This window comes from Vipera berus (genome assembly GCF_964194415.1).
Source record: "Vipera berus genome assembly, chromosome: 7".
In the NCBI taxonomy this organism is placed as follows: domain Eukaryota; kingdom Metazoa; phylum Chordata; class Lepidosauria; order Squamata; family Viperidae; genus Vipera; species Vipera berus.
This window is the reverse complement of record NC_138209.1, coordinates 54,379,740-54,393,998: the sequence shown is the minus strand read 5'-3', so window position 1 is coordinate 54,393,998 and position 14,259 is coordinate 54,379,740. Positions and strand designations below refer to the sequence as shown.

Genomic DNA, 14,259 nt, shown 5'->3' with positions numbered 1-14,259 from the left:
TTCAATCTGATACTACATCACTATTGTTATAGCCAACATTAACCATTTAAAAAAACGTACTTCACTGTCACAGTTGGAAAAAGGCATCTATCAGACACTATATCTTTTTGTAAGAAAAGAACCCAGCTTCTCCTTATTTTATAAATAACTTGTTAATCATAATCACCAAACTTTAGTTATTAAACAGAATTCAAGTTTAGAAAAGTGAATAAATTAGTTACAGCCTTGTAAACAATGAACTTTTATGGTATGTAAGTATGTATGTATGTATGTACACACACACTTAAATCCTCTGAAGAATAAATCAGACATTACAAGGCACACATTACACCAAGAATTCAAAATGATAAAAAAGCAACTATTTTATTCTTCTTTACTGGCAGAATTATGCTGTAGGATACTGAAAAACAAATATAAATTTGTTTATGCTACAGCCTTCCATGGCTGCAATCTCTCTCTTTGTTCTGTAGTGCTGTGAAAGTTGAAATATTTCAAATTAGATACTCTCCACAAAGCTTCCAGGGAAAAGGCCAGTTTTTCCATTTCGCTGCAATGTGCCTTTGAACCAGCCATCTTCATGTTTTTTATGAACAAAAACAGTATCTCCTTCTTTAAGTTCAAGTTCAGCTTCACTCTGAGGAGGATAGGATACCACAACTCTGTATCTGAAGAATAAGATTTTTAAAAACATTTAGACTTCCACTGTTTAGAAAAAAAGGCAAAAGAATCAGAAAGCTTCTTTGAACTATTTATAATTATAAACAAACTATAAATTCAGAATAATAACAGACAACTTGTGCTTTGCATATCTTTTATTTTGTATATTTTGTTAATTTTATTATTCATTTTTATTTTGTAAATAATTTTTCTCCATATCAGTTTAGATTATTCCAATAGGAATCTGCTGCAAATTCCATCTGGAATTTGGGATAGAAGAAGTAATACTGTGCTGGGACTGATATTTTGCTCTTGAAAGTATGCAGTGTAACCAATCTTTCTTTCTTTAATGAAGGAACTATTCTTCTTTTTATGCCAGCCATTAACACCCCCCCCCACACACACACAATATCCAGTTTCACAGAACAGTGTCAAGCCTCGAAGGATGCCTATGCTGCGTCAGCTATTATTGCTTCTTAGCTTGCCTATGAACTCGGGGGAAAAGGGAGGGAAGAATGGAATTCATACTTCTGATATTGAGAGGCCAGTCCATGAGAACCAAGGACTTTCAAGATTTGTTTACTGAGAACTAAAGACATTCTCTCATAATAATTCTCTGACTTATAATAGGATAATTTGACCTGCACTAATAAGAGGAGGGAGGTTTCTATACTTTTAATATAGCAATTTAGGTGCAAAATAACCAGAGCTTGCTTTCCTTTCATCTGTGCCAAAATGATGTGCTCAATAAAGTTTTGCATTAGAGATTGGATCATCTCAGTTATGCTTACTTTGTTGGGTTTGTCAGTCAGAACCTTGAAAGAATTGGAAGGAACCTTGGAAGTCCTGTAGTCCAAACCTCTGCTCAAGCAGGAAACCTTATACCATCCATTTCAAATGGTTATCCAATCTTTTCTTAAAAACCTCCAATGATGGAGCACTCACAAATTCTGAAAGGCAAGCCATTCCACTACTTAATTGTTCTAACTACCAAGAAACTCCTTATTTCTAGGTTGGTTCTTTCCTTGATTATTTTGACATATTGCTTCTTGTTCTCTCTTCAGGTACTTTGGAGAATAGGTTAACCTCCTCTTGTTTGTAGCAGCCCCTTAGATATTGAAATACTGCTATCATGTCACCACTAGTCCTTGTCATTAAGCATACCCAATTCTTGCAACCATTCTTCATACTGTATGCTTTAGCCTCTAGTCCCCTAATCAACTTTGTTGCTCTTTTCTGCCCTCTTTCCAGAGTCTCAACATATTTTTTATATTTTGGCTACCAAAACTGGATGCAATATTCCAAGTGTGGTCTTACCAAGGCATTATAAAGTGGTACTAACACTTCATGTGATCTTGACTCTATTCCTCTGATAATGCAGCTTAGGATTGTGTTGTCCTTTTTGGCAGCTGCAGTACACTGCTGGCTCAAGATACTTCTCATAGTTACTATTATTGAATCATGTACCACCTATTCTAGACCTTTTTCATTTGGTTTTTCTTGCCTAAATGTGGAACCTTATTTTCTCACCACTGAATTTCATTTTATTAGATAGGGCCTAGCATTCCATTGTCAAGATCCTTCTGTATCTTGACCCTATCTTCTGGAATGTTGACTATTCCTGTCAGCTTGATGTTGTCTGCAATTTTGATGAGTTCTCCTTCTATTCCTTCATCTAAATTGTTTATGAAGATAATGAAGAGTACTGGGCCTACCCTACTGCATACATTCCTCCATGTAGATGCAGTTCCATTAAGGACTAGACTTTGAGTGTGGTTGGTGAGTTTTCATCATTGTTGTACTGGAAACAGTTGCTAAATGAATACTATGTCAGAATCCATTTTTATCTCGTTTCTAACTCCCTCTCTGTGCAAAACCCAAATCTCACCCCCTTACTGGATTCTGCCATTCCCAAGGAGGGAAAGAGAAGACAGGGTTGTTAATTGCCCATCTCTATCCCTTAGATCAGACATGTCAAACACAAGGCCCGGGGGCCGGATGCGGCCTGCGAAGTGGTTTCATGTGGCCCACGAAGCCATCCTGGAAACAGCGAGGGAATGGCCCCCATTGCCTTGGCCCTGGCCCAGAGAACCTCCTTCTGCCAGAGACCCTCAGATCTGTCCCACTCCTGCCCAGGCCCCCATAGGCACCCTTGATCCCAATGATGTAGAGCTGGCCATGCCCATCCAGTAGGCCATACGCACTCTAGCCATGCCCACCCAGTAGGCCACGCCCCCCCTGGCCATACCCACCTGGCCCGAGGGCAACCGCAATGCTGATGTGGCCCTCAATGAAATTGAGTTTGACACCCCTGCCTTAGATGCACTGTTTGTTTATTCAGCCTGCCTTGGAGGCCATCACAAAAGACCAGGAAGAAACCCTCTGAACTACGAAGAACAAAGAAAGAGGGTGGGGGGAATTCTGGTTTGTATCTCCGAATGGAATGTGAAGGGGAGGAAGTAATAATGTTGCAAATGTACTGGTGGTTCTTTTTCCCCACAAGGGGTTTGACACCTGAAACTTGATCGATCCGGGACTGACCAAATGGACTGAAGGGGTTTTTACTCGGCAACACTTTAAAAGTATCGATCTGTGAGACAGTTTTCAGATCCTGTCTATCCTATTCACTGTCATCTATGTTTTAGTAAAAGTTCCTGCTTGGACAAACTTGTCTCCAAGAGTTCTTCTTTCCTAAGATGTGAATTGGTTCTGACAGACTACAGTAATCCTTGAGATACGACCATAATTGAACTTGTCCATTAGGGTTGAAGTTGGGACATTAAATGAATTGCCTCAAGTAACAACCAGTCATCCCTGTTCTCCCCAGCACATTTGTTTTTTATTAAAAAGTTTTACAATACATTTTAAGCATAAACTCCTTCCCTCCCCCTCCCCCCAGCTTCCCCTCCCTCCCCCTCCCCCCAGCTTCCCCTCCCTCCCCCTCGACTTCCCAGAGCTGAATACAGGGTATTGCCTCCAACAAACCCAAGCTAAAATATGCTAACCATCTATAAATACGCTTTAAATCCTATCACACTTTAACTCCACTTAAACATAACTAAATAATAATACATCTTATAATTCTAATACTCATTCATATGCTAAATGAAATTTTTAGTCCCATATTTATTCTGAATATAATCGATCCATCTTCTCCATTCCGAAATATATCTCTGTTACAATTGTTCTTTCAAATATGCTGAAATTTTTGCCATTTCTGCCAAGTTTGAAACTTTTAAAGTCCACTCTTCTATAGTAGGCAGTTCCTCCTTCTTCCAGTATTGCGAAACCAAAAGTCTTGCTGCCGTTATTAAATTCAACATCAATTTGGTTTCTATAACAGTACAATCTGTAATAATACCCAACAGAAATAACTGTGGAGAAAACCTTATCTTTTTCTTAAATATTTTCTGCATATTCCACCAAATTTTAATCCAAAAAGCTTTAACTTTTTTTTACAAGTCCACCATATATGGTAGTACGTTGTATCCTCACAACCACACCTCCAACATTTAGGCTGATAATTTGGATACATACATGCTAATTTTTTAGGATCTAAATGCCATCTATAAAACATTTTATAAAAATTCTCTCTTAAATTTTGTGCCTGAGTAAATTTTACATTTCTGACCCAAATTTTTTCCCAGGTGTCCATTGTTATTGGCTCCTGACTATTCTGGGCCCATTTCATCATACAATCTTTAACAAGTTCCATTTCTGAATCTATTTCTATCAATGCATTATATATCCTTCTTATATGGGCTTGACTTTGATCTCTAATTTGCTTTACCAAATTTTCATCTGTTGTTGAAATGCCAATTTTCTGATCTTCTTTCCATCTAGCTTGTATCTGGCCATAGTGAAACCAAGTTTGTACTATTTTTCCTTCTTTTAAAATATTAAATGGCTTTAATTGCCATACATTCCTTTCCAGTCTAAGAATATCTTTATATGTAATCACATCATGTTTAAATCCCAAACTTATATTTTCTATTGCATGTTTAGGTATTGCCCAAATTGGTATTTTATAATTTAACTTGTATCGATATTTTTTCCAAACTTGCAACAGGGCATACCTTAATATATGTGTCTTAAAAACATTATCCACCTTTTTATCATACAATAAATATGCATGCCAGCCATATAATAAATCACATCCCTCAATATTCAATAATCTTTCTTCTGTTAAGTTAAACCAATTACTAATTGACGATAAAGCCGCAGCCTCATAATATAATTTTAAATTAGGCATTTTAAGACCACCTCTTTCACGTATATCTTGCATTATCTTAAGTTTTACTCTCTGTCTTTTCCCTACCCAAATAAATTTATTAATACCTTTCTGCCATTCCTCCAAATTTGAATCTTTTTTAAGTATAGGTATCATTTGAAACGAGATCAACCCTGACTGCTCTTTAGAAGGCCAGATCCTGAAGCTAAAACTCAAATACTTTGGCCACCTAATGAGAAGGAAGGACTCACTGGAGAAGAGCCTAATGCTGGGAAAGATTGAGGGCAATAGAAGAAGGGGACGACAGAGAATGAGGTGGCTGGATGGAGTCACTGAAGCAGTAGGCGTGAGCCTAGATGGACTCCAGAAGATGATAGAGGACAGGAAGGCCTGGAGGAACATTGTCCATAGGGTCGCGATGGGTCAGACACGACTTCGCAACTAACAACAACAATCATTTGAAACAAAAATAAAAATTTTGGTAAAACATTCGTTTTCACTGCTGCAATTCTTCCCAATAAAGACAATTGTAATCTTCTCCAACTATCTAACTCTTTTTGTATTTTTAACCATAACAATTCATAATTATTTTTATATAATTTCGCATTTGAAGCTGAAAGATATACCCCCAAATATTTAATCTTTTTAACTATTTCAAATCCTGTTAATTTTTCTAGAACTACCTTTTTTCTGTAGTCATATTTTAGACAATATTTTAGTTTTTTGCCTGTTTACCTTAAATCCAGAAACTTGTCCATATTGCAAAATTATTTCCATTAAATCTGTAACCGATTGAATCGGTTGACTTAATGTAATAACCAAGTCATCTGCAAATGCTCTCAATCTATAATCTTGATCTTTAATTTTAACTCCCTTTATTTTATTTGAGTCATGTATCTTAATCAATAATATTTCCAATGTTAAAACAACCATTATTATTTGAGCTGTTTGTTTCTGATATATTGCCCTAATAGGTTGTAAAAACTTATCACCAAACTCCATCTTCTCTAAGACTTTAAATAAAAATTGCCAATTCAATTGATCGAACGCCTTTTCAGCGTCCAAAAAAATCAGCGCTGCAGGGACTTGATTATTTCTTATTCTAATAAGTTTACAATGTCTCACATTATTTTTCATTTGTCTACCACTTATAAATCCTGTTTCATCACTATAAATCATTTGCTGTATAACCTTCATTAATCTATTTACTAAAATCTTTGCAAATTTCTTATAATCAGTATTTAAAAGCGATATAGGTCTGTAATTTTTAGATTGGGTAAGATCTTGATCTTCCTTTGGAATCAATGTTATAAATGCTGTTTTCCACGATGGAGGCACTTCTCCTCCTGATTGAATTGTTCTAAATAATTCTTTTAAAGGTTCCACCAACTCTAATTGTAAGTTTTTATAATAAATGGCTGTCAAGCCATCTGTTCCAGGTGCCTTACCCACTTTTAATTGTTTAATTGCTAAAATAATTTCTTCAGCAGTTATCAGTTGATTCATCCCTTCCCTTTGCTCTTGTGTAAGTATAGGGATATTCACTTCTTGCAAATACCTATCTATATCTAAACCTTGAGTTATCCCTAGCATATAGTTTGGAATAAAATTCAACAAAAGCCTTTTTAATAAGATTTTGCTGAAACACCTCTTTACCCTTATATTCTATCTTATCTATATTACGTGATTTTTGTTTTTCCTTAATAGATAAGCTAACCATCTACCTGGCTTATTAGCATTGTAAAAAGTATTATGTTTGACATATCATAAATTAGTTGCCACTTGATCTGCCATCAACATATCAAACTGCCCTCTTAACAAATTAATTGCTTCTTTCAGCCTCTTATTAGATGAGTTCAAAATAAAAGCCTTCTCTTTCATCTTTATTTCCTCCTCTAATTCTTTACGCTTATATTCCAATCTACGTCTATATTTATTATTCAAATATATTAACACTCCTCCCATATAAGCTTTACTTGCATCCCAAACCATTTCAATGGGTGTACCCTTATGCATATTTATAATAAAAAATTCTTTCATTTGTTTTTTACATTCTTCCACATTTTCTTCATATCTAAATAAATTTTCATTTAACCTCCAAGATCTCCTATCTCCCTTCCCCTTGTCCAATTCCATCCATACTGGGCTGTGATCTGATAAAGTTCTTGGACATATCTTAATCTTCTTAACCCTAGGAAAAAAAATCATTAGTAGTTAATACAAAGGCGATCCTGAAAAAAGATTGATGTCTATCAGAAAAAAAGTAAAATCCCTTTCTTCCACGTTTCGTTCTCTCCAGACATCTCTCAGTTCCAAATCATCTTTCATATCAAAAAAGGATTTAGGCAATCTAGCATGATTTGGAGTACTTTTAAAAGATCCTTTTTTATCTTTCTGTGTGTCCAGCACTCCATTCCAGTCTCCCATTAAAATACATGATTTATAATCCCATTGAATTATTTTATTATGTAGAAGTTTATAAAATTTTCCTTGTTGTTGATTAGGTGCATATAATCCAATTAAAAGTATTTTCTTCCCTTCTATTAAAAGTTCAATTATAATATATCTTCCTTGTTTATCTGCTTCAATTAGGTTAGCTGTTAAAGTCTTCTTCACATAAATAACTACACCATTTTTCTTTTCTGGAGCAGATGCAATAAACTGAATACCCAGTCTGGAATTTATCAAATATTTTTGATCAGATACACGGATATGCATTTCCTGCAAACATATGAGATCATTTTTAAATTGTTTCAAATACTGAAATATTTTCTTTCTCTTTTGGGGTGAATTTAAACCATTAACATTCCATGTTAGAAACTTTATCGCCATCTTTTGCAACTTGAAGCTTTCGGAGCGTATCTTGCAGATCCACAAACATCTGCCTCTTTGGTCTCGCTCCTCCCACTGCTTCACTATTAGATTCTTGAGTTGTAATTGTAGGATAATGTTTCTGTTGCTGTTGTTCCTTTCGTCTGGTTGCAGCCCGTGTCACTCTTTGAGCCTTTGATTCTTCTAATGGGACCAAGGGCTGCACAATTTCCAGAGTTTGCTGTGCTTCTTTTGAAATCAGCGAGGTGGTTTCTTCACCTCGCTGTATACCTTCCAATTGTATCTGTCACACTCCTTCTTCCTTCCCTCTTTTAAATTCTGGGGATGGCGGTGGGTCTGCTTTCAGTATGTTACAATAAAAATCTCGTGCCTTCAGAACTGTATTAAGACGATATCTTGTACCAGCATAATTCACCACTATCTCAGTTGGTATCTCCCATCTAAACTGGATCTGTCATTTTTTTAATTCATCTGTCAGGAAAACGAACTCTTTCCTTTTTCTTAAAATTCTTGGTGGAATTTCTTTCAAAATTAAGACCTCTTGATCAGCCACTTTAAATGTTACTATAAAAGGCTTGAATAATCGCATTTCTGATCATTCTCTTTGTAAAATAGACAACCACATCTCTTGGTAATTTTCTTTCCCTAGCAATCCAGGAGTTAACACGAAATATTTTATCTATTTCCAATATAAAATGAGTGAGATTCAAGGTGCTGGTGATGACCTATAAAGCCCTAAATGGCTTGGGTCCGGGATATCTGAGGGAACACCTCCTGCCCGGCATAAAGTTCCCTTTATCCTGTGCGCTCCCACAGGGAGGGCCTTCTCAGGGTGCTGCCGGCAAAGGATTGCCGGCGGGCAACACCCAGGGGGAGGGCCTTCTCTGTGGGCATGCCTGCCCTTTGGAACCAGTTACCCATAGAGCTCAGGACTGCCCCTGATTTTCGTTCGTTCTGCCGGGACCTGAAGACCTGGCTCTTTGAGCTTTCTGGACAGGACTGAGAATTTTTAATTTTTCATTTATTGTAATTGGGTTTTTAATCAGAGTTATAGGGGTTTTAGATTTTTAATTAAAGATAATTTAATCTATTTTAATTGTTATTAACTTTTTGTATTGTAATGTTGTTTTAATTGCCTTGTGAACCGCCCTGGGTCCTACGGGAGAAGGGCGGTATATAAGTTCAATAAATAAATAAATAAATAAATAAAATCTTCAGCTCGCCAACCCAAAATAGGCGCCACAGCTTTTGCCAATATCTCTCTTTTTTATTGAAAAGTTTTACAGTACATTTTTTTAAAAAGAAAAAACTCCCTCCCTCCACCTCCCCTCCCCCTTACCCTCCCTTACCCTCCCCTCCCCCCCGACTTCCCAGAGCTGAATACAGGGTATAAACTTTACAAACTTAAGCTAAAATATGCTAACGAGCTAAAATAAAACATGAAATTCTATCGCACTTTAACTCCCCTTAAACATAACTATATTACTAACAAATAACATAACTAATAATACATCATATAAAACCAGTACTTATTCAAATGCTAAATGAAACTTTTTAGTCACATATTTGTTCTGAATATATTTGATCCATCTTCTCCATTCCACAATATATCTCTGTTGCGATTGTTCTTTCAAATATGCTGAAATCTTTGCCATTTCCGCCAAGTTAGAAACTTTCAAAGTCCATTCTTCTATAGTAAGCAGTTCCTCCTTCTTCCAATATTGCGCTACTAAAAGTCTTGCTGTCGTAATTAAATTCAACATCAATTTAGTATCTATTACAGTAAAATCTGTAATAATACCCAACAAAAACAACTGTGGAGAGCTTTTGCCAATATCTTTTCCAAATTTTCTTGTGGATTTTCTTTCAAACCTCTTATCCTCAAGGCAAACTCCATGTCTCTATATTGTATCATTACCACCTCCTCATCAATTTTATCCATTTTATTCTCAGCTTCACACATTTTAGCCTCCAATATCAAATTATTTTGCTTAAGTTCTTCCACGCGCTCATCCAGACTCAATACAAACTGTCAGTGCCTGAAATGCCAGCAAAATATCCTCTCATATTTCCTTATTTTTCTCATTAATGAGCTCTGCCATTTACTCAGATATTTGCTCAGATTGAAGTTTTAAAGCATCTTTTAACACTTTTAGTGTTTATGTGGGTGTAGGTGCTGCGGGGGGTGGCATCAATGTCTGAAGTCCAGATTGTTGAACTGGTGATGCCCCTGCACTTTTAGAAATGGTAAATCTAGGTGGTTTGGAAGCCATTTTAACACCCAATTTACTTTCTTTTCTCACTTTCACTTTTCCGCCCAAATTGCAACTTTGTTTTTAACAGAACTTTTTACAGCTTTAAAAATCCACTTTCTGTCTTCCTCCTTGATCTTTTATATTATTTTCCTTATTCTTTTGTTCTTCCCGCTTTCTCCAAAAAAATTATTTCGGCGCCATCTTCCTCCCCTTCTTTTAAATTAAACCAGAGTTAAAGATCATACTACTTCAATACTGTTTCAATATTCTCCTGCTCAGCTCTACCTGCGTCCAAGTAATCCAGAGTACAATATTGAGTGCAGGGATGGTTGCAGCATCCTGCTCTGTTTCAAAACCTTAAAACAGAGGAGTCCCCGAGTCCGGATTTAATTCAGGCTCCGAGGGAGCTCTCACCCTTCGACCCCCAGATTGATAATTCTGGGGGTCTAGGGGAGCTCACCCTCCCCTCTTCTCACGGGGGGAGGATTCCCAAACCGCAAAACAGCTGATTGTCGCTGTTTTCGTGATTCGAACGGAACAACGGGGCTGACGGTCAAAAATGACCGCCATTGACGGAGCCTTGCCACCCGGAAGTCCTCTCCCCAGCACATTTGTTAAATGAATGTAAGCATCATTAAGTAAAGCTCAGGGATGAGGGAGTGTCAACTGTCAAGTTGGCAGATCCAAAAAAAACCCCACAACTCCTGGGACATTATTTTACCAAGAGTATAAACTTTACTTAATAAACCATTTTGGCACAGATGAAGCGAAACCAGCTCTGAGTTTCCCATGTAAAAGCTAGCATAGTTAATCCCACCCATTTCCTATGGGCCACGCACAGTGCATTAGGGCCACCAATCACTTCTGTTCATTTTGTTATGGAAACCAGCAAGCCACGCTAGTCCACCTGTTCGATGTGTCCTTGGGTTAGAGCACTCTCACAGAACAGCAGATGCTCATATACAATTGCTCCCACCCTTGCATTCCATACCCCCTCCTCCCTTTTCTTTGTCAAGCTGCAAGCGAAGTGGAATATAGGTGTCAGAACCTACTTCAACCCACATCTTAAAAAAGCGGAACAGTTTCTTCCAAGCAGGAACTTTTACTAAGAATAAGAGATAGCAGGCATAATAGACAGGATCTGAGGGATTCCCTTACAGACCGATATTTTTAAAGTGTCTGTAAGCAAACCCCACCCCACAGTTCATCTGGGCAGTTCCAAATTGGCCAATTCCCAGGTGTTAAGTCCATCGTGGGAAAGGAAAGATAACATCAATCCGGTTCTGTTTGCAGCACGATCTGTCAACGCATTGGATGTTTTTGCTCTGACAATATAAGATGCAGCCTTTTCATTTAAACTGTTTTGCTTTGAATCAATGAAGCTAGGGGGGGAGAATGCTAATCTGGTTGTTTTAAACAAGATAAGGAATGATGTACTACAGAAAGGAAGTGAAACTTTGCATGTTAAACTAATTGGAGAATGTGATTTATGATGAGCAAATAAGGGAGGGAATTGTGTATGATATCATGTGTTCAGGGAAGGAGAATTCAGATTCTGGCATCCATCCATGAGTGCCGATGCTTCGTTCTCATTATTATAGACCAGGCATGTCAAACTGCCGGCCCCGGGCCAGATGCATTACGAGGAAACCGTGCCCTCCCCATTACCGGCAATGGGGGAAAAGTCATGATACGTCACACGACGTCGCAAGTTTGACATGCCTGTTATAACTTTTTAGAATAAACAATTCTGGAAGTTTCTTTGATCTGTCTTATTAGTCAGAACCATGACATCATGCCAGAATCTATTTTCTTTCAAACAACCTGGGGGTCCTGAGCCCCAGCCGCTGTCTAGCCTTGAGAAGCTGGCAAAGATTCAGGGAAAAATCTTCATCATGGGAAAAGAGAAACTGCTTGGAGACTGTGACCTGGCAGCTACTGACACCTCAGAGGAGGAAGTAATAGACAGCATGCTGTAGGAAGATGAGTTTGTGCAGGTCTCCCAGTTTCAGGGAGATGACAAGCAGTTAGAAGAGCTTATCTGGTCGTCAGGCTGGAACCACTCCAGCGGAGACTCCAGATGCCTCAAGACTGCCCTGCCAAAGACTTCAAAAGCAGAATGTTGTGGCTGATCCTTCTCCATTTTGTAATAATTATAAATAGTCCTTGGTGGAGGCTAAGTTTCAAACAAAAATCAGTAAGAGTCCACCTCCACAAGTCTAAGCCAAATTCATCTCTGGCTGTTTCAGGTTTTTATCTTAATGCCAAGGTCAGTCCAAAATGTAAGCAAGCTTGTTTGTCAATAGTATTCACTAGATATCCCCAGAATTCTTCAAATCCTTTTCAGACATTATCTTTTTATTTATTTCTTTTTTTTTGTCCCCTTTTTTAGACTAATAGGTAGAATAGTCCATTTCTGTAAATATAGGAACTTTGGGCCAAAAGTAGAAAGGCAGTAAGTCCAATAAATCAGTATAATTTAGTAGAAGGCTGTTTCTTTTCTCTCCCAATGTAGACAAAGGCTGCTTTTAAGGAGGGTGGGGAAAAAAATCCCTTCCCTCTCTCCTTGCAGGGGGAAGCAAATTCAAGAAGCTTTTGACAGGGAAAGTAGACAATTAGGAAAACAAGAAGGCAATTCTCACCCAGTTTTCAACTGCTTTCAAGTGCTTTATTGTGCTTTTGGCTTCAGCAGGAAACGGCTAAATGATGGGCCATGAGAGTGGCCGATCCTTTCTTCTTCAGTTCGGAGAGTAGCTCCAAGCCGATGGGAGGGCCGCTGCCCTTCTACCGTCGACTGGAGAGACTTCTCCCCCACTCATCGCCCCTCCAGTGTGACTTTCAACCCCTTTACAGGGGCCCCCCGATGAAGAAATCCAGGCGACACCTCAATCTACAGCAGGGCTTTTCAACCAGTGGTACACGTACCACTGGTGGTACATGATCACCTGGCTGGTGGCACACGGCATCACCTTCCTCCCCCCCACCTCCACCTCCCCCCCCACGCTCTGCTCCTTCCCAGCTCACTTGCTGCCGGAAAGCATGCTGCTTGGCAGCGGCCTGCAGGAACCCTACAGAGGGCCACGCCCTCCCCAGGGACTCATTGTGTAGCAACTGGATTGACTTCTGATTGGCGTTTCTTCGGGAGACACATGGCCGTGAAGGCGCATCAGATTCCCAGGTACTGGTAAGGTGATCGGCCTGCTCCTCCCCCATCACCCACCAGCCCCAGGAGAGCCCCGTGCAAGCGCCTCCCCGGCCACTGAACCCTGCCTTTCGAGCAGGAGCAGCCTTGCCCTGCTTGCCCTTGGCCTCCTCTGCAGGTGCTGCTCCAGCATGGAGAGGGTGAGGCCAGTCCCCGTTCAGCCCGCCAGCCCCTGGAGAGCCCCGCGCGAGCACCTCGCCAGTCGCTGAACCCTGCCTTGCGAGCAAGAGCGGCCTTACCCTGCTTGCCCTTGGCTGCTTCTGTGGGTGCCATTCTAGCACAAAGAGGGCGAGGTCGGTCCCCATTCGGCCCGCCAGCCCTGTGAAAGCCCTGCGCGAGCGCCTCACTGGCCACCAAAACCTGCCTTTCAAGCAGGAGCAGCTGTCAAGCCCCGGGCTCGACAATCTGGGGGGGATCCATGCAGCAACCTGGCTACCTGGCCTGCCAGCTGCTAGTTGCTCCACTGATCAGCTGGGAGGTTGGGACTTTGGATTTGAGCCACCGACAGAGTGCAGTGCAGGGAAGATGCGCCAAAGCTCATCCCGGAGCCTCCCGTTGCTGGAAGCCTGCAGCAGCAGCATAACAGGGCTTGCAAAAAGCAGGGCGGGCGACGGCGGCTGCTCACGGCATCAGCCAAGGGCAAGCAGGGCAAAGCCACTATCAAGTCCCAGGCTTGACAATCAACAGGGTGAGGGGGGGAATCCACGCAGCAACCCAGTTACCTGGCCTGCCAGCCGCTCATTGCTCTGTCGATCAGCTGGAAGGCTGAGACTCCGGATTTGAGTCGCTGACCAGAGGAGAGCACCGCTGACCAGCTGGGAGGCTGGGACTCCAGATCCGATGCCGCCGGCCAGCTGGAAGTCCTGGCGGGCGGCCCCGACGCCGCCGGACAGCCAGGAGTGTCGGCAACCTTCTCTTGTGGCCGCCAGTCAGCTGGGAGCACCGGTGCTTTTGAGCAGGAGCAGCTGTCAAGTCCCGGGCTCCCAGCTGACTGAGAGAGAAGACTGGGGCAGGCACCAGGGCTTGGTCCACTGGAGGAGCCTCGCCATCCCTCTCGAGCCGCGCGGAGGTCCCCAGATGGC

General features: G+C 40.4%; 1 protein-coding gene across 1 annotated transcript in view; it reads right to left on the bottom strand.

Annotated features, from left to right (window-relative positions):
- Nucleotides 1-337: 337 nt before the first annotated feature.
- The window catches only part of SH3RF1 (SH3 domain containing ring finger 1), a 151,475-nt gene continuing 137,553 nt past the window's right edge, over nucleotides 338-14,259 (bottom strand). Inside the window, exon 12 of the mRNA XM_081332628.1 lies at nucleotides 338-665. Within this exon, the coding sequence (XP_081188754.1) occupies nucleotides 497-665 (169 nt within the window). The 3' untranslated portion in view covers nucleotides 338-496. The remainder of the gene's footprint in view (nucleotides 666-14,259) is intronic.